General features: G+C 40.9%; 2 protein-coding genes and 1 non-coding gene across 6 annotated transcripts; 2 read left to right on the top strand and 1 right to left on the bottom strand.

Annotated features, from left to right (window-relative positions):
• The first annotated feature begins 382 nt into the window (after nt 1-382).
• Nucleotides 383-3,614, top strand: LOC105189440 (G patch domain-containing protein 2-like). Of its 4 annotated transcripts, none has more exons than XM_011151527.3 (5): nt 383-402; nt 1,161-1,336; nt 1,635-1,989; nt 2,085-2,287; nt 2,400-3,614. In XM_011151527.3, exons 1-5 carry the CDS (start codon nt 383-385, stop codon nt 3,113-3,115), a joined length of 1,470 nt encoding a protein of 489 aa, XP_011149829.1. In that variant the 3' UTR covers nt 3,116-3,614. The 4 variants fall into 4 exon arrangements, with proteins under 4 accessions (XP_011149829.1, XP_011149830.1, XP_011149832.1 ...); XM_011151528.3 differs by lacking the exon at nt 383-402 and adding an exon at nt 528-759 and having other exon boundaries at nt 2,400-3,115; XM_011151530.3 differs by lacking the exon at nt 383-402 and adding an exon at nt 779-1,003 and having other exon boundaries at nt 2,400-3,115.
• A 148-nt stretch (nt 3,615-3,762) lies between these two features.
• Tim9a (translocase of inner membrane 9) lies at nt 3,763-4,801 on the bottom strand. Its single transcript, XM_011151524.3, has 3 exons — nt 4,607-4,801; nt 4,068-4,284; nt 3,763-3,926 (listed from the first exon to the last, which is right to left on the bottom strand). Exons 1-3 carry the CDS (start codon nt 4,652-4,654, stop codon nt 3,898-3,900), a joined length of 294 nt encoding a protein of 97 aa, XP_011149826.1. The 5' UTR covers nt 4,655-4,801; the 3' UTR covers nt 3,763-3,897.
• Nucleotides 4,802-17,001: 12,200 nt separating this feature from the next.
• Nucleotides 17,002-17,073, top strand: TRNAT-CGU (transfer RNA threonine (anticodon CGU)). Its single transcript has one exon. It is a non-coding gene; the product is annotated as a tRNA-Thr (tRNA).
• The last annotated feature ends 1,571 nt before the right edge of the window (nt 17,074-18,644 follow it).

Here is an 18,644-nt window from a genome sequence, read left to right as displayed (position 1 = left end):
AGACGCGAAGCGTCCCAGAGGAATCCGCTTCCTAGGGGCCCCGGTCAGCGACATTCTTATCTCCGAAACGGGTTCTCCCATTGAATATCGGGACGTCGCGTAACGTCGTGGGACGGCACTCGGCAGGACCAGGCGTCAGGTGAATGCGCGAAGTCGATTCTCCATATGCGTAGCGCTCGCATTACGACTGACCCGCGATACTACAGGCGGTGACGTATATAGGCCTTTTACATTACGGTGAAACTGATTTGGATTTGGCAAACGGTCTCTCACGGACGCACGACTCGACACCTGTAATATTACCGTTGTCAAGTCGTCAAGGCGTCAGGCGGGCGGATTGTAGCGATTGTTAGCGAGATGAAACGCTTCTGAGGCGAGGCTCATGGACATAACTCGTACGAGGTAAGCGCCGCAGGATGTTACGTTGTTATCCCCCAAGTCCAAGTCGACGCATTCGCGATTTGTTTTGACCCCCTCCTCGACGATCGACGTGCCATCGACGTCTTTTCGGTCGCACCATATGCGCCTTCCCCTATTGTTCGGACGTACTTAACGATCGCACATCGGCGCGCGTTATCCCATCTTCGATAATGGTTCGCAAATTAACAGTCCGTTGACGAAGTCACCGCCGCCAGGTGGATGCGAATGGGAATGCGATTGAAAACGAACGCTCGCATCTCTCGCGCAAAGTCGAGTCGATATTGTGGCTGCGTAAGAAATGCACACCAGGCGTAGGATGTAGCGACGTAGCAGTTGGAGGTGTGATTGAGAAATCGACGACTCGTCATGCTGATTTGCTTGGGCGGCGCGCTACGACATTCACGACTCTCTCATTCTAACGTTTACTCGCTGACGAGATTAACTACGAGTTGTTTTCGAATGATGTTCCTGAGAAAGAAACTAGGAAGACTACGAGATTTTGGAATCGAAATAATCCTTTTTTTATTTTTCCAACACGCTTATGATTTTTGAGATATCGGTTGACGATACACGAATGACCCTGGTGTGCTATATTAAAAATAGTTAATTATGAGATAATTGTAAAAGGAATTAATGAGACGTGTACGTCTGTGCAAATCAATCGCATATTAATAATATGCTCGTTAGAAAATCAACAAGTGTAAATAGTCAATTACATAAAATTTTCATAATGCTTTCAGCAAAAAACGCGTCCTTCAAATGGAGCGTGTTTTGAAGGCTGTACCGGCGGATTTAAGAGTAAAAATGGAGGCTCTTGTGCACGATTTGACTTTGGCACTAGAGGAGAGCAGCAATAGTGCAAATCTCAGACGTAGATGGGGCATCAGAAGAAGAGCACGATCCACAGGGAATATTCGTAAGTATATAAGAGAATAAAAACTGATAAAACATAAAAAGAGATTCTTGCTGCAGATAAAGCTTCATGTTGAATATTAGGATAAAAATGCTTCACATATTTTAATAATCTTCACATATTATCTTGAGTTTATCTCTATGAGGTAAAATATGAATTATTGCTAAGGTTATTTTGTAGAAAACTAATATCATAAAACTGGCTAATAATCTTGACACATACATGTAATCTTTGAAAACCTGCTGATAATGTGCAACATGTTATTATACCTATTGCGGAATACGTTAACATATCTTTTTAGCGGCCTTGAGCATGAACAAACATTCAGACGACAGCTCATCTTCCATCTGTGACATTCGCATTCCAAAAACTGCTAATGTTTCGAAATACCAGTCCGACAGCGACGACACGAATCAAACGAAGCGTTTTGCGCGTTTCTCAAATTTAAATAACGCCAGCAACATCGAGAGCGACTCGGTGAATGAAAATTTCGTGCCAAGGGCAAACACGAGACGCAAGAGGAAATTCAAGAGAATGTCAGTTGATTCCGACTCCAACGCATCTACTTCTCAGGCGGTCACTATTATGTCGACTACGTTTGGCGGAAAGAAACGTATTTTTCGAAGCGATGGTAAAAACAGATACAGCGCCATATGGTAAGAGAAGTAAAATCATGCTTGCATGCGCACTTGATATCTGTTTGTCTACTGATGAACAGCAGTATATATAAGTGTATCTCCAATTCTCCCAGGTGTGGCAAGAGGAAGAGGTCATGTAGAGAGCGTTCGATAGATTGCGAGATGAGAGTATCTAAGCCGACGAGAAATGCGAAATCAAAAAATCGAGGTAAGATGCATGATGAGGACACTGTTGATTGTTCACGTATATCAAGCTCAAGTATCTCGTCCAGCGATTCGGAAGCAGGTCTAATCACTAATGACGAGGATAGAGAAGGTATGCGAGATTCGTATGAAGAAAAGCTACAAAAATATATAGCTTAATATACACACTATTAACTTACACACATTAGAAAAGATATACTCATGTTATTATTAATAATTCACAGGAGATGACGAACAGTCGGATTGGATCGGAGAATCGAGTTGGCGAGAGGATGGGGAGAGCACAAGCGACGACAAGATCACGTCAGATTCGACTTTTCAAGTGATATTGCACGGGTACGAGCATTCGGTAGCCGAGGCTAGAAGGAACTATAGACAGAGAATACAGCGTATTCGCGAAGGTCTCAGTGGCAGAGAAATCCGCGCCGGACGACGTCACGTCGACAACAAACCCGGTTACTCCATCATAACATCCGCTAATGAGAAGGTGTCGCGATTTCTGCAAGATCCTACTCAGAGCGAGTTAAAGTTGCATCCCATGCGACAACCAGAACGCGAGAAGCTGCGTCGACTCGCTAATCTGTACAGTCTGAGCCTAAAAGGCGACCTGGGTTGCCCGATTTTGTACAAAACGCGACATACTACGCAAGCGGTGTGCGTAGATCAGGTGTCATTGAACAGATTCTCAGACTACAAGAGACTACGCAAAACACCACCAAATTCGCCAAATCCAGACTCTACGATGGAAACTCAGGAACCCGAAGTCGGCAGCGCAAGCTTCGAACCTCAGACCATGAATCAGACGCAGAGCACGGCGCCTGTGCAACAGCAGGCTATACAGATGCCGTTCTCATCGTTCGAATGGGAAACTGAAAGCATGGACGTCGAGATACACGGAAAACCAAAGTTTCTCGACTTCGGACACTCCAAGTCCAGTTAGATGCATTGATATATTCATTGTTATACGGTTTTTTTTCGTAATAAATTATTTATACGCAAAGTGTGACGGGATCAGTAGTGCGACAGAGAAAAAAGAAAATGATGATTTACTGTAATAGATCTTCATCAAGATTAAGTACCTCGTATAAAACGTTCTATAACGCGCATTTTTTGACTTATTTTTGATACAAGAGGTAATTCGTATTCTGTTAATCGTGTTATTAATCCCATCATATTCCTATTGTGTCATACACATATATATAGTTATCTTCGTTTGTATAGATTTGTAAAAATTGATCATGCGTTACTATCTGTAATAACGTACTGTATAAGAAAGGAAGTTTCTGATATGAAAATTGTATAGCAACTTTAAAATTGAGATATATTTACAATTATTTGAATTATGTATGATATATTATACACATTGAGGACTAATATTTATATGTAAGAATATTAGAAAGATTTTAAAACAATTGTAACATAATAAACTAATGATGAGATCTTGGTTTTCATATTCATATTACAAATAGAATAAGTAAAAATAAGATTCACAGATAGATAAATCAAATTTGTTTCTCTACACCTATATATTGCATTATATATATATATATATATATATATATAAGTGAATTTGTTCTTGTAACTTACATAATTCATTTTTTTTGTCTTGCAACATGGTATAATCCACATGAAAAAGTATGCAGTCTTGATTGTGACATACACATAACATGTTACAGACTATATTTTTTATCATGTGCTCAGTGTTTTTTTACTTTTTATCAACTAATGATCATCTATAGGAATACATTGATCTATTGTATAAAAATATTAAGTTAAATAATTAATATCATAGCAAGTGATGTTCTTTTTAATTTTAATATTACAATAAGGGAAATTATTTTATTTATATTTACATTACATTGATAGAATTACATTGTAGAATTACATCTGACCTAATTTTTTAGCAGCTGCCAGAGCATTCTCATTAGCCATTATTTGAAATTCTTGAAACCGCTGAGATACCCTCTGATTCATCTTCAGGTATTTTTCCATGCAATTAAGAGCACATTTCTCTTCTTTGGACCCAACATCTCGTGTAGTAAAGTCATGTATACAGTCGACAAAACAAATTTCAGAGACTTTATTGTAGGATGCCAAGAAGTCACGAAACTGAAATATATAGAAATTAAACATATAAATGTTAACAAATTTTATCAAAATTACAAGAAAAAGCAAGAATTTAAATGCAAGGTAAATATAAATATTTAATGTTATACTAAACTAACATCTCCCAAAGAGTTACTGTTAATCTTTTTCTCTTCGTAAAAATATGTTATATTGCATGTGCCCACGTAATTTATTCACACTATTTCACTTGTAATATATAAATATAGATAAATCGCAAAAATGAAATTGTTCATAACCTTAAAATATGTAAAATGTTTATACGTAAATATAACCTTAAAATATGTAACATACGAACAATACGTACGACTTTCACTTGGTCAGCATCCATTTCAGTTGGAGGTTGCATCGCCATTCTCGTAACTCAATGCTTTCTGTAAAATGTCTTAATTTAATTAATTTCTATTACATTTGTAAACATATAGTCTAGAATTCAATTCTGTCGAATGTTCTCAAAGTTCGAAAGATGTGATCAACATACGTGCACGCAATGGGTGCATTCAGTACTACATCGCTCAATGAGCTTTTACATTTGATTGGTATATTCCTTTAGATTTTAAAATATACACCAATCAGATGCAAGAGCTCACTTAGCGCTCAGTGAGCGGTTGTAGTACTGAATGCCCCAATATATCAATCTGTTCTTTTTACCTACACCATATGACACTATTTACACTCTAATAAAATAAGTGTTTTTATAAGTTTTAAAAGAAAAGAGAGTTCTGATTATTTTTGATCACGTAAATTATTTCCATTATTTCACTTGTACCATTAATTTAAAAAATTATGTTCATGTTACATTTTATTCCATTCGGAACAGAAACAGCTTGAATTATGTTTCGCGTTTGTCGCAGCGTTCCCAAATTTATCCGACAGTTCGTTTTGATTTCTACAGTTGGCTACTATTTTAAAGTGTCGTGAGACTGATCACTGAGAGGGCGACTCGCATGAATATAAATAAAAATAATAATAATAAATAATAATAATAATAATAATAATAATATAAATCTTTTTGAGAGAAACGCGTTTGAATATTTAGTCGTTGGTAAAACATGAAATTTGTTAAACTTACATTGAATCATCGATGCCAGGGCCATAATGCAGATCTTCCGCGACGGATGGTATAGCCAGATCTTCAATATTTTGTTAGCGATGACGTATTCGCGCTTTTTTAATACTTTCAAACGCGCGTGCCTCTGCGCGATGTGGCGGCCGTTTTCCCGTGCAACATATTGATGTGCGTTTGACCCGACAATTATGTTCATTGCATGCATTATTTGTAATAATGAAGCTGCACTATTATTAAACATGCAAGTAGCTGTATATGCAGGCAATTTCAACAATAATTACTCCGCTGTGCATTGTTTTTGAAGCTACTTTCCAAATTAGATTATTCAAGCTCTTGTCACTATTTTATGCATAGTCAATAATGCGTCACATTCCGATACAGCAGAAAACACTTCAAAAGTTCAAAATTTGATATCCCGTATTAGGCGTTTCCGGAATTAGAATTAGAATGTCGTTTACACTTTTTAATTTTTTCGCACTGATACTAGTACTTGCTTCGGTTCTTTCGGTTACGTATTGATTTCTAGGTGGCATTCTTTTTCGTTTTACATCTTTCCTGAATCTTCCAAAAATGTAATCTTGTCTCGATTCTTCTTTTCTTTCATTTCCATTTAGAATACTGCGAAATGAAGATTTCGATCTCGGCTCTAATTGTCAGCTGCACAAACAAACTACTGACGAATTAAACTTTGTACATTAAACGAATTAAATATATGTATTTAGATAGCCGTTATGTTCAAAATATGTGGCTAAAACAGGCAAATATGCAACAGCGAGAAACACAATAAATTCAAGAAAAATAATACACAGGACGGGCAGTCAGGCCATGCTATCTGAGTGGCGTCCGCCTGTGCAAATTTCCAATGTACTCTCAGGCCTACAATTTTGTCATTTGTTGCAACATTGACTTAAAATTTGGAGAAAATATTCTCTACATATGAAGCTTTAAGAAAATATAAAAAAACGAAAAATCGATTTTTTGAACTCTGCTAGGTGTATATGCCTCCTTAAGCGTGTAGGGTCATAGACGTATAGTAACTAGACCGCGCATTCAGCCGAAAAGTCGTCAAATATTAGAAAGAGAGAGCATGCTTTGGGGTATCATTCTGTCTTCGTCTGATAATGTTTGGAGTGGGGATTATTTATATCGTTCCGCTCCCCTCTACCTTCCTTTTTCGTCCCCCATCAAAGGCTTTTTCATCCTACCACGTGTCTTTAGAAAAAGACAGAATAGTACCCGTACAGCAACTATCTCTTTCTAATTTCTGACGCGTTCTAGTAAAGGGAGACGTTGAGACCGCGCGGTCTAGATATTATACGTCTATGGCGTAGGATGGGATATTAACGGCAGATGTTTCATATCGTTGTAGGATCGAAGGAAGGGTTCACGTTCCTCGATCGTCGTACACAAGCCTTTGTTTTCAGCACGACGAGTAAAGTATTATCCCTTTGCAATCATTTTCGTCTATCGTGATATCGATTTATCCGGTAACGGTCTTCCGTCCAGAATATTCCATGAATTTCAAGTCGAGCATAAAATGGCCGACAACAACGCCGAAGTGCGCGCATATAATTCGAAAAAAGAGACATGTCTTTTTATATCTAATTTACGCAAAAAATAATTTTTTGTCTCTTCAGAAATGACACAAATCTTGCAAATGATCTGAAAAGTTTGAGTATTATATATATATATAACTATCTTATATCGCATTATATAAATACTAAAATACTCGACCGTACAGTAATGTTCAAATTCTCATTATTTTACTCGTGTGAAATCATGTAGCATTTTATTATCTTTACGTTGCAACAATAATATCCATGTTTAAATTGAATTTTACTTCTAACTCGATTTATTATCTCGATCAGAAAAATATACAGTATAATATAATACAGTAGAGAGAGAGATATATATCAAATATCATATATCTATAATGAGATTATAGTTTTGTAATTTTTTGCAAGTTTTATACATTGCGTACCAATTTATCATTATATTAGTTGAGAATATGCACAGTAAATTTTTTATTTATAAGGTTCATATTTATAAATTTCCTCGTATATTTACAACTGTAATATTTATATATATATTTTTTTTTCGGGAAAAAAAAAATATATATATATATTTTTTCCGAAGTCCAATGTCGGGCAGCATTCTGCCGCGTTCGCAATTCCCGTAGCGCTTTCGTTACGCACCACTATTTCCGTTTTTGTCTTCGTTACGGTAGCAGAGCAAGAAGACAGCTGACTATCGAGGCTTCTTACTGGACGAACTTGAAACACGCTGTACTATTGGTCGTACAGGCGTCTGTCAAACTTTGGAATGCGTGCACGTTGAATCGTCAGTCTGTACAATTGTGCTTCGCGGGTTTGGTGCGAGTAAAATTTTTCCTGGCAATTTATTACGAGTATAACCTCGTTTCGTAAGCGTCGTACGAGTGAATGGCATCGCACGCGAAAACTATTCACGTTGATAACTGGTGTACTGGATAACCCTGCTGTTTGCATCCACCGGCATCAACATGATCGTAAGTTGCAACAATTTATTCTCATATTACGCTTTATTTATTTTATATATACGTATCACATATTATAATACGCGTCAAGTTATCTCTGTGTTTGAATTTTCGATAAGTATGTCAGAGCGAAATGTAATTTAACTGTACTGATTAACGCGCTATTATCTGCCAATCGCATTGATGACATACTAATTACTCTGATACTAATTACTCTGGTTGTATATAAATATATGCTAATTTATCGTTATTTCTGTACTGTATTTCGTGTTACCGCGATAAACGAAACGATTCGACATTGTTGCAGGGGAATAAATACCGAGGAAAGAACGCGGCCATCAACGCGTCCTCGAGGAACACTTCTGTCGATCAACGCGCCAAGCTCGGAACAGTCAACAGGAGGTCTTCGAAGGATGAAAACTCCGTAAAATGCCGTGCGATGAGATCGCAAGGTCTGTGCGAACGACTTCTTTCTTCACGGAAGGAAAACAGAAAGGACGCAAAATTACCCGAACATGCGTCAGGACACAAGAGCCGTTTGTTCACCGACGGGGCCAGCGATGTCGCCAGCATAGATAACGATGATCCAATTTACAATTTGCGGAAGGAAATACACGACTGGAGAGCGTCAGGACAATTAAACGAATCCGAACACGAACACCTCATTACTGAAGATGGAACAAAGAAGAACGTGCTTCGAGGTAAAGTATAATTAATTGCTGTAATTGCTAACGTGTTAATAACGTCTTAACAATGTATCATAACGCGCGCTACCGGATAATATAATTGTTATAAAATTTTAATTACGAACGAAATTACATTATACTTTTTCGATGCAATCTTAATTACATTCTTTCTACTGATATATTAGATAAATGCAAAAGTTTTGAAAGACGTGAAAGGGTTTTCAAAGATATAACTAATCCAGTTTTATGGCAGTACTTATAAATACATGAATGTATGATATACTAAATACAATAGAAAACAATAACGATTCTCAATAGATTGAGAGACAGAGTAAATCCTTTTTAATAAAATTATTTAGTTCACACACACACACACACACACACACACACACATATTTTTCTATCACGAAATCCATCAAGACTTTTGTTCCTATTCAATATATTTCTCCATTATTTGTTTCAAAAGTGGCAAAACAAATAAAAAAATTTAACAAAATAATTCAGATGGAATATTTTAACCAATAAATATATCTGTATCATCGCAAGAGAATTCATACAAATATTTTATATTTATATTATTTTCTCGAAAAATTCGTTTACTATTTTTTTTTTTTAATTTACAGCGGACTACAAGCAAGTTACCGCGAAGAATCCAGATCTAAACGTTCTTGGCAGATTACCGAGCTCCATCATTATCAATCGATTAACATGGCGCACGTGAGTACATCTCAATATCTTATCGCAGATGCGCAGATCTTCCGCATTCATTAGAACTCTTTTATTCGCTTACGTGAATCATGAAATTCTCGTGAATTTCACGAGAATGTGCCATTATGCTAGATCATGTACTGAGACGATCGCATATGCTTTATTAAACATTTAATTGATTATATACGTTTGCGACGACAAACGAAGTATGATTACCAATATATTTTAGCAATTATTTAATGGAGATATTATATACGTCTTTTTATATAATTTGCGACTTAACCAACTATTCGATAGAGACAGATTCAGCAGAGAACTCTTTTGAAATTTACTTAGCAAATAATTTGATCTTCCCTTGTTTATGATTTCTAATTTTTCCTTGTTTAATTTACAATTAAGGCATTCAGTTTATTGTTCGATTCGCTGACGAATCTTTTCGAGAATTATTATCTCCCAGATAATCTTTGTATACTATTCACTTTCCTGCAATTCACTCCATTCTATTCGACTGATCGTCCATTCGTTTTTCCGCGCTCTTTCGCGCAAATGCCCTTTTTACTGCAGAGATTAAAGCTACGTTTCAGCTTCACTCTCGCATAGCACAATTCATCGAGTGCGACTATTTTCTTGTCGCGATTTATAGTAAGCCAGCGCTTTTTGTCCGACGCGGCTCCCCAGCTACACAAATAATAACAATAACGCGTGCGACTGTGACTTCTTGTCAGTGTCCCAAGTAGCTTGACACGGTAAAGCAACCTGAGAAAACTATTCGACTCGAAGGTAAGTGCGAGCGAGCAACATTATTTCATTACGAAACGTGACTTCAGCCTTGCACGTGATACGCGACTATTTTCGCAGTAACGTGGCGTCCTCTGCTATGTGGGCAACAATACCGCGCGTGTATTCGGCGCGACCGATCGTCACGCCTCGACAAGTCGTGAGATACAAAGAATGGAAGAGAAAAATAAGAGAGAAAGAAAGAAAGAAAGAGAAAGACGGGTGCGTGCCTCGTTACGTAAGTAACTGTAAATAAAAAAAAAAAAGAAATACGAAAGAAACGCGTCCCGTGTATGTCTTTGGCCGGTACGCGTTCGCGCCGCCGAGAACACGGCTACGTCATCCTGGAATTTTCGAAAGTTTCGTCCAACCGGTTTCTGGTTGCGCGCGAAGACCCGAGACCCGTTCGACTCGCCGATAATACTCGCGCGCGCGGAGATGCACACCGCGTACCGTTTACTGGAAGCGGTGTGCCGATCGTTCCCTGATCGGTATCTTCCGCGATTCGGCAAGCTGGATCTTCCGCGATCCAGCTGAGTTTCGCGTTGTTACGAGTCGCGCAGCGATCACTGAACTTCGCTTGACGACATGCGAAAACCGCGACATCTTTATTGTTTACTTGCCATGTTCGACGTAAAACGGACTTTTTCCTCGCTCGTGCAAGGCTGAGAACTAAACAAAACAAGACTGTTTGTATTGGATTTCCGATTATAGGTCACTGTGAGTATCGTCGAGTGTTCACAGAGTGTCCCGGAATTACATCGGACGTCCTTTTAATTGCTAACAGACCTCTACGACCAATTTGAGGACGGTTTCTCCTTAGCAGGAATGACGAAGGGAGTTGTTTCTTTCTCCTCCTTTTAATTCCCTCTTATAAGTTGATTAGTTTACACCAGCTCTGTATAAGAGTATATGTTTTCAATCGAATTAATATTTCCAAAGTTGCAGGTGCGCCTTGACATTTCCGTCGAGAAAAGTTGACGTCGATCGTGATGTTCACAGCGAAGAAGATAATTTCGGAGATAGCTTGTACTCTCAATCGCGTGACAAACGCGCCGACAGCCGAGGTGTCGACTGATGTCGAAAGAAAAGAAAAGAAGAAACAAAAACAAAACATCACGATTATTTACATTCGCAAATCCGGCGCGAAAAACACGTACAACGAAGATCGTTGTAAGACGACACGTGCACGAAACGATGCGAATGATTGCCGGCACGAGCGGCCGCGATGGAATTAAAATGCAGCGTCGATGAGTGAGGGAAACAACAACGGCGGTGACAACGACGATGACGACCACGACGAATGCGTGCTTCTTCCACGGTCGAGGACGAATTCAGCGGATCCACACATTCGTCATTCGAGGCACGACGCGGCGCCGAAAATATTTTTACTACGCGGTACGCGTGCCGCATGCGTCTCGACCGATTAGCCGCAAACCGGCCATTGTTCTCACTAACCTACAGCACTGTACCTCATTATCATTTTTCACTCGTGACGGCACTGTTAAAGGTCCCTCTGTCACTCCTCCGATCCCTCCGACCCCTGACAACCGCCATCCTGCTCGCGCGCTTTTACGAAAATTAAACGCACCTGGTGCGCCGCACGTCTCGCGAGATCGTCACCCCGTGTCGCGAGAAATGAGCGAATCAACCCTCGTCGTCCGCCCCTTCTTCATGCGACTAAATTAGATCGCGCCTGGAAACGGCCTCGACACAAGAATGCGATTAATTTCTCTCGTGAACTTAAATCTCATTTCTCCATCGATACATGGAGACAAGACTTTAATTAAATTTACATGACGATGAAGACACCAAATGCGTCTTTCTTAGTATTTTTTTCATTTATAAAAACTAAGCCATAGTTAGATAATCAGAATAACGATTTTAATTTATAACAACTAAAGATAGTGTTTCTTACAGTCAAAATATGTTTGATTCGTTAATGCAATCAAACTTTTTTTTCGTATAGGGAATATTTTTTTTGCTTATGAATTTGAAAATATCGAAGATAACGCGAATGGGATAACCGGTTGGGTGTTTCGAGGGAACAATTTAATTTAATTGACGCGGATCAATAGAGTCGAGAGTCGAATGAAGATTAAAAGGACACACGATGGAGATTCGCTCCGTGAAATTGAGTTCCTGATCCTTGCATCGAAAAATTCTATTCCCGGATCTCAGGGTGAAAGAGGGAGAGAGGGAGAGAGAGAGGGAGAGAGAGAGAGAGAGAGGAAGAGAGAGAGAAATTCAGAGCTGTTCGATTTCATATAATAAGTTTTGTATCGATTTTTCTTCCTGTCGTAATACTCAGTACAGAACTCGAGATCTCGCATGCAACAAACATTCGTCGTCGTTGACTTCGTACGACCGAGCAAAATAATTCAATTTGCAGATAATGTCTATTTGAAATGCGCCACGAGCGATTTCTGCGGAGCGGCACGATGTGCCTTTCCCAGAATAATTCTAACGTAACTCCATTCGTGTCAGCGTTAAACGATCAAAGACGCGTCTCGTGTAACTCGCGCGTCGCGCGCGAGTTTTCAGGCACAGTCAGCTCATCCGGATAATGATGTAGGTTAGGTTCCCAGCGGTATATATCGCAAAAATCAACATTCTTCGCGAAGCCGAGGTTTGCAAAAAGTGTAAACCGGTTTGCCTCGTAAATGGCACACGAGCGTGCGAACGGGAGACACGGACGCGCGGAGTAGAAGCACGAGAGCCGAGGGTGAAGGAGTGAGATGGACAGAGAGAGAGAGAGAGAGAGAGAGAGAGAGAGAGAGAGAGGGGGAAAAATGGAGGGAGTAAAGAAGGATACACAGTGCCGGAGAAGAGAGACACTTCGATCCCGCGTTTCTTTGTGTAAATGGATTTTCTTGGATTTCTGCGGTTTCGGGCCGTGAACCGCGTAAATCAAATGCGATTATCGTGACGATCACGACGCACGCGAGAGACGCATTTACGACGGAAAGAGATCCCACATTTTGTTGCTTTCTTGCCATATTTCGCCACAGCTTTATTCGCGAGATACTTTGCAATTTATTCAAAATCTTATATTACATTCTCGCGGTATTAGCAGAAAATTACATCGGGTATAAAGTAACTAGCACAAAATTAGATAAAGCACATTTCTTTTCGGACATTCTTTAGATCGAACGAATTTATTTTATGTTTGCAACACTCCAACTTGTTTCCTTCTCCCCTCAGCCATATCTCTCTATTGGCTCCTCGCGTACTTGACGGAGAGAACTTTCGGAAGTAATCATGCGTGTTAGTCATTCGCGGGGGAACAGGATCGATCGTCTCAGACGAGTCCTCCGGATTCTTCTCTCGTGCCGCTAGAGTGAGAGGCGGAGGAACATCGATACAAAAACCTTCGCAACATAATCCGATAACGCCCTCGACACAGTCTCCTTCGCTTGAACAGCGTTGTCCTGTTAGCCCGGTTTACGGCCCGATAAGATGGATAACACGGTTCGCGTTAAAACGTAAAGCGTCGGCATACGCGTTCGTCGGTTGTACGAAAAAGAATGAAAAAAAAAGAGATAACGAACGCGATGAAAAGAAAAAAAAAGACTAGAGACAACACGGGAAGTGTCCTACTCACCTAGGCAGACGACGAATTTCCGGTTTTCATCGTACGTTGACCCGGCGTCGCGCTCGCACGACCGTTCTGTGATGTGAGTTATGTTTGTCTATGCTTTCTCCAGTAGGAATCCAAGAGAGTCTATCGACAAAACCAAGTATGACTGCGTCATGGAGTCGCACGCGCGTGGCCATTCGTTAAAGACAAAAAGATGCAGCGTGGACAAAAAAGCGAGAGAGCGAGCGAGAGAGAGAGAGAGAGAGAGAGAGAGAGAGAGAGAGAGAGAGAGAGAGAAAGAGAGAGAGAGAGAGAGGGAGAGAAAGAGAACGTTGCGGTGAATATACTTCTACGGTTGTTAACGTTCTATCGAGGCTGTTACGTCGTGCAAAATGCATTTAGCCCCGTTAAGAACACATCGTCTTCGTCTCATCATGTGTTTACGTTACGTGCAATTCTCTCTACACCACGTAATCAAGAAGACTCGCGGAACGCTCGTCTGCGAGACTTTTTTTTGCGCTCGACAAAGTTCGCTAGAAAAAGAAACAACCGGCGAGCCTGAACGCGCCGCGCGGATTCGTATCTCGTGTTTACCGCTAAAAACGGCCGCCTGATTGTCGCGATAACATTGTGTGTTGCACGATCGTCTTGCTTAGAGACGCGTCAACCTTGAAAACGCCGACGGGTATGCTTGAAAACGCGGAATGAATACCGAGAGAGAAACGATAGGCGAACGGAGAGAGAGAGTCGTGCGTCCTCTCTTTCCGAGCGTCTCGGTCGATCGCAAATTCAAGAATCGCGCTGCGACGAGCAACGACCCGAAGAAAAATCTATCGTCTCTCTAAAACAGGAAATTAGAATCGGTGCCAAGGTGCGTGTGTTGAGCGCACTCGGCGTTTATGTGCACCTCGCGACGTGCCGCAACGCAACGCAACGCAACGCAACACAACGCAACGCTACGCTACGCCACGCCACGCTATGCTACGCTACGCTACGCTACGCAACGCAACACGGCGACACGCTTCACCGGCTAGAGTTCGCCAGCCAGCCAGCCAGCCGCACGTTTTTTACGTAACGCTACGCGTAACGCTGACGCGTGACGTCAGCCTGTTCAGAGTCGCGCCAGCCGCGGCCGCCGCCGACAAAGCGGCGGCGGCGATGGAATTCTTGCGAAGAAAGCACGCACGAGCACGGCCGAACGCGGCCGATGTAGCCGGCCGATCGCGTCGTACGCCGCGCTTCACTCCGCGCCTCACTTCGCTCTGCTTCACGGCGCGTCGCACGGCATACTTGCGCGAGGCGGCAACGTCGCGAGCGTCTGCTAGGTTCAAGGGTACGGAGCAGAGGTTAGGTTGGCTCGTCTCGCCGTTCGTCGTCGTCGTCGTCGTCGTCGTCGTCGTCGTCGTCGCCGTCGCCGCGACCAAGCTACATCGGGCCGTGGTGAGCGGCGACGACGGCGAGTCCGCTTTCATCCAACGGGAAACTTCTCGAAAGACGCGCGCAGCGTTTGCCGCGTCTGCGAGAATCGTGCTGCACGAAGGCTGCTGTGGAACACAGCATGAACGTGCTCTCGGTCTTTCTCTTTCTCTCTCTCTTTCTCTCTCTCTCTCTCTCTCTCTCTCTCTCTCTCTCTCCTCTCTCTCTCTCTCTCTCTCTCTCTCTCTCTCTCTCTCTCTCTGCCTCTTGTATTTTTGTGGCCGAGCCATTACGGTAAACGAGCAAACAGCGGCATGGCTGAATGAAAGAGATCCGCATATACAGACGACCCCGCGCGCACCCCGTTCGCGCTCTCTAATCAATATGTATTTCTTATGACAGACAGATGCGTCGAATTCGTCACGTGGCTTTAATATTGATACGTCTCGATCGAACCGATCGTCTCTGGTATGCTCCTTAAGTCTCGCGATATCGCGGCTTTCTTATTTATACATAAGACTGAATTATAAATTTTTTCGATGTTTCTCGGAATTGATTCACGCGAGCGGATTTCCTTGATATTTCCAAGAATTTTTGTCCCCGAGTTTTGATCGTATCTCATGATTGTTTTATCTTTGAATCATCATATACTTGGTTCTCAAGTATGCGTTTCTAAAAGTTTTAACACCTGTTCATATATCGTCATGATTATAACAATGTAGATAACAAAGTGACCTAATAGTGATTCCCAGAATTGCGCATTCTCAGACGCAGACGTATCACACGTTTCCGTGTGTCATACGCGTTGCGGTTGAAAGGGCATCCGTTTCTTTCGATTGGATTCTCTGAATTTTTATAAGCGGCAAAAAAAAAGGAGAATATTATACTATTCTCTCTCTCTCTCTCTCTCTCTCTTTCTCTTTCAAATGCGTTCATGATATGAATGAAAGCTGATCTATTGAAGACAAAGCACACGGTATGTTTTACGTACGATCGATCGCTTGACGACAGCACGAGTCGATAAGCCTAAAAAGCCTGTTTATTAAACGAGTAAACGAGTGCAATTTTCTAACATTTTATATACGCGTGAGTTGTAATGAGGAAAGAAATAGAGGCGCAGAGAGAGAGAGAGAGAGAGAGAGAGAGAGAGAGAGAGAGATGGAAGGAAGACACGCATCTCTCTTTTCCAAGAGCGCGACGGTAACGTACGGCGCGAAGATGCAAAAATTCTCAGGCACCCTGGAAAAAAATCGAGCCCTTTGTCCGCGATTCATATTATACATTGCGCATTCATTGGATAACATCTGCTTAATAGTACAATGGTCTTACGAGTGCGTTCCGTTGGGTCCCCCTTTATTGCGTCTCAAAGAGCACGCCGTTCTCCGAAAAGGGTCGCCCTTTCGAAATCCTTAAGACGGCCCCGACATCTGCCCTTTTTGGTCGCGCCGAAGTAGGGAAAGAGAGTAGTGCATGCACGTGTCTTTTTTCTCCCCTTCCACCCGAAAGGGATCTCCGAAAACGCGCCCCATTGTACGGGGTGCGCAAAACGGGAAGTGACAACTGACATCTGCCTTGCGTCACGCGGGATTTTGTAGGTCGAATTATTTTTGAGGGGGGAGAGAAGTGTTCTATATTCCGCTCGTTGCGAGCCTCAAAATCGTTGTTGTGACTGCTTTATTAAAGGCGCGACGTTTCGCGGCGTACGTCTTTCTTAAATAACCGCGGGACACGAACGTTACGAATTTCTCGATTCGGAAAGAAATTCGCGCAATTCTTGTCATTCCGTTAAGCGATCGAGTCGAGTATGCTTCTGGCGATATTGATAGGACGATACGCTGTTTACGGAATTGATCCAAGCGTAATTCGTATACTTTTGACGCGATTCATGTATAATTAGAAATAGGACGAGGATCTGCCTTGATATGCTCCTGGTTTACTACGAAAAACATCCGCCTCTTTAGCTCAGTGGCAGAGCACTGGTCTCGTAAACCAGGGGTCGTGAGTTCAAACCTCACAGGAGGCAAGTTTTTTTTACTTACTCAACATTTCCCATCCTTTTGTAAGAAAGTATCCGCTAATAGCCAATATGTACCATTTATGCTTAGGTTGTTCTTATTTCGATCATCGAATTTGTAAAATTTGCGACAAAAACGGTGCTTCCTCGCACAAAATAATTTAATAAAACAACATAAATGTTTGCCTCGAAAACTCGAAATATTTTCGAAATTATTCTGGTTGAATCGAAATTCTGATTTTAATTAATTTTGCAATGTTTGCCAAACTTGAAGAATCAATAAATTCTTCTCTGTAGGATTGTTTTCTTTTTTCATGCTTTAAACGTTACTGCCGTTTTTTCAATGCCATTTTTCTTTGCATGTTTAATCTTTTTTAGCATTTAATATGTATGTTTAATTACAATATTCAATATATTAATTACCTAATTATTTAGCTGCGAATAAAATATGTGAGGTAAGACAATATCGAATATTCCAATACAGATTAAAGGATAAATATAATCAATGGATTAATACGTTAAAACATTTTCATCTAGATGATATAGTTATCATTTTCTCTACAATTTCCTTGCAATTTTCTACAATGCAAAAATTTCAGAAAAACGAAAAAGAAGATTATAAGAATAAAAATGACAGTGTATCGAATAACACTACGTATCGAAAGTACAAGTACAAATTAAAAAAAAATTTTGCACACAATAAATAATATCTTACATATATGGAAATACCCGCAATATTTGGCCGCATTCTGACTTCCCAACCCAGTACTTGCTCTCTTCGCTGCTTCGCCGTGACACTCCAACATTAGCACGTGACATTCACGCAGACACGATCCGATAACGGAACAAACGCGTGTTAATTAATGTGATGCCGATGTGAGAGCTCGATCGAACATTTCAAAAGCCGACAAAATATTTTAATCGCAGCCGATAAGAATTGTAACCAACGCGCCGATGTTATTCACCAGCTTGTGACATAATGCAATACACGAACACGAAGAAAAAACGCGATTTGCGGGAATACCAAACAATCGCTCGTCGATAACCAAACGACGTCTGAACCATAGACGTATAATATCTAGACCACGCGGTCTCAACGTCTTCCTTTGCTAGAACGCGTCAGAAATTAGAAAGAGATAGTTGCTGTACGAGTATCATTCTATCTTTTTCTAAAGACGCGTGGTAAGACGAAGAAGCCTTTGGTGGGGGACGAAAAAGGAAGGTACAGGGGAGTGGAATGATATAAATAATTCCCACTTCAAACATTATCAGACAAAGACAGAATGATACCCCAAAGCATGTTCTCTCTTTCTAATATTTGACGACTTTTCGACCTTTCGGCGCAGTCTAGTTATTATACCTCTATGATCTGAACCGAGTCGAGCGATCAAAACAATAAATAAAACGTAAACGAAACGTAGATTCGCGGTTTTCGTGATAGATAAACATATTCGTGTGCGTCGTACACTTTTCCAAGTTTTCATTTCGTTCCGAACCGGCGAGCGCGTGTAATGTACATGTATCGGTACTTTAATTATTGCATTCATTGGATAATTACGATATTCGAGCGTCGGCTCTGC

Source organism: Harpegnathos saltator, unplaced genomic scaffold (genome assembly GCF_003227715.2).
Source record: "Harpegnathos saltator strain DR-91 unplaced genomic scaffold, Hsal_v8.6 scaffold15, whole genome shotgun sequence".
NCBI lineage: Eukaryota > Metazoa > Arthropoda > Insecta > Hymenoptera > Formicidae > Harpegnathos > Harpegnathos saltator.
Note: the sequence above shows the minus strand (reverse complement) of the source record. Positions and strands in the feature narration are given on the sequence as shown.